Genomic DNA, 1,426 nt, shown 5'->3' with positions numbered 1-1,426 from the left:
ACCCTGTACATTGGCAGTCAACGTTGAACTGCCAATCTATACTCTGTCGTCGCACATGGTCGCGAACACACATGCCACGCTGCTCTCACAATGCAACACACACACACACATACATACACACACAACGCAACAAAACAGGCGAAGCGTGATCGGGCGCGGGTGATTGCGGAGCGAGACGATTTGATCAAGACGCTCAATGCGCGCTCGCACGAGCTGAGCACGCACTATGAGATGCAGCACATGCAGTCGTCCATGCTGAAGGACATTGAGGTCGCCATTCAAGCGAGCGAGGAGAACTTGAGATTCCTTCGATTGGAATCCAAGCAGCTTGTGGGCCACATTGCTGCGCTGAAGAAGAAACAAGACTCCAAGCAAACTCTCGAGGAAGAGCTCGTCTCGAATCAGGTACATGCGTGTGTGCTTGATTGCTCGTGCGTGTGTGAGTGTGCATGTGAACATGTTAGTGTGCGTTTGTTCATCTTTGCATGCGTGTGTATGTTTGGTTTTGTGTAACACATGCACATGTGTCACAGTCAGAGATTGATGCTTACACTCACCACCGCCACCCCCCCCCCCTCATCACCTCTTTGCTCACCCATTTGCTCCACGTGACCAGGAGGCGCTGGCTGAGGTGCAGCGGAAGGTCGAGGCGCTGGAGAAGAAGCTGACGAGTCCGGCGGTGGCGTCGCGATGGCGAGAAATGCAGGACAAAGAGGAAGACCCGCACCAACTCGAGATGAAACTCCACTCCCTCTCCGTACGTCCATGCTGTGATGGTAGTGGTGGTGTTCAGCGTAGTGGTGTTCATTGTGATTACTGCAATCGTTCTTCTCTGTGCTTTGCGAATACTCGTGCATTCATTGGCGATTATAATCGTGTCGTGCCATCCTTCCTCTCACTCACACACCATAACCACCACTCACCACCATCGTCACACCCCCCCCCCAAACCAACATCGTGTCTGTCGTGTGTGTTTAGGACCGGCTGGCGGAGCGAGAGGAGCGTTCGCTCGAACTTGATCTTCTGGCGGAGGAAACAGACCGCCTCTGTCAGCGCGCTGAAGTGCGACTTGAGGGCAGAAAAAGTGAGCCCTTACTGCTGCCACCTAGTTGTGTGTGTGTGTGGTTGTGTGTGTGTGTGTGTGTGTGTGTGTGTGTGTGTGTGTGTGTGTGTGTGTGTGTGTGTGTGTGTGTATATGAGTACATTGAGCTTTAAACAGTTATCAAACTGGATTTAACTGCGTGTGTATCCTTGGTACACAGAGCCTCCTCCTCCCCCCCACCTACCCTACCCCCCCCCCCCCCCCCCCCCCCCCCCCCCCCTCCCCCCCCCCCCCCCCCCCCCCCCCTCTCTTGTACGCGCGCTTTGCGTGCGCGCTCTGTGGGGGAAAAGTGAGTGAGTTGGTTGACTACCTCATGCTCTCTAA

General features: G+C 54.7%; 1 protein-coding gene across 1 annotated transcript in view; it reads left to right on the top strand.

The window, feature by feature from the left end:
* Positions 1-1,426, top strand: part of PTSG_00657 (uncharacterized protein) — a gene marked incomplete at its 5' end in the record, with an annotated part of 9,522 nt that overhangs the window by 7,225 nt on the left and 871 nt on the right. Inside the window, 3 exons of the mRNA XM_004998069.1 lie at positions 139-405; positions 617-757; positions 979-1,084. Of these exons, the coding sequence (XP_004998126.1) occupies positions 139-405; positions 617-757; positions 979-1,084 (514 nt within the window). The remainder of the gene's footprint in view (positions 1-138; positions 406-616; positions 758-978; positions 1,085-1,426) is intronic.

Source organism: Salpingoeca rosetta (assembly GCF_000188695.1).
Source record: "Salpingoeca rosetta unplaced genomic scaffold supercont1.2, whole genome shotgun sequence".
Taxonomy (NCBI): Eukaryota; class Choanoflagellata; order Craspedida; family Salpingoecidae; genus Salpingoeca; species Salpingoeca rosetta.
This window is presented reverse-complemented; position numbering and strand designations above follow the sequence as displayed.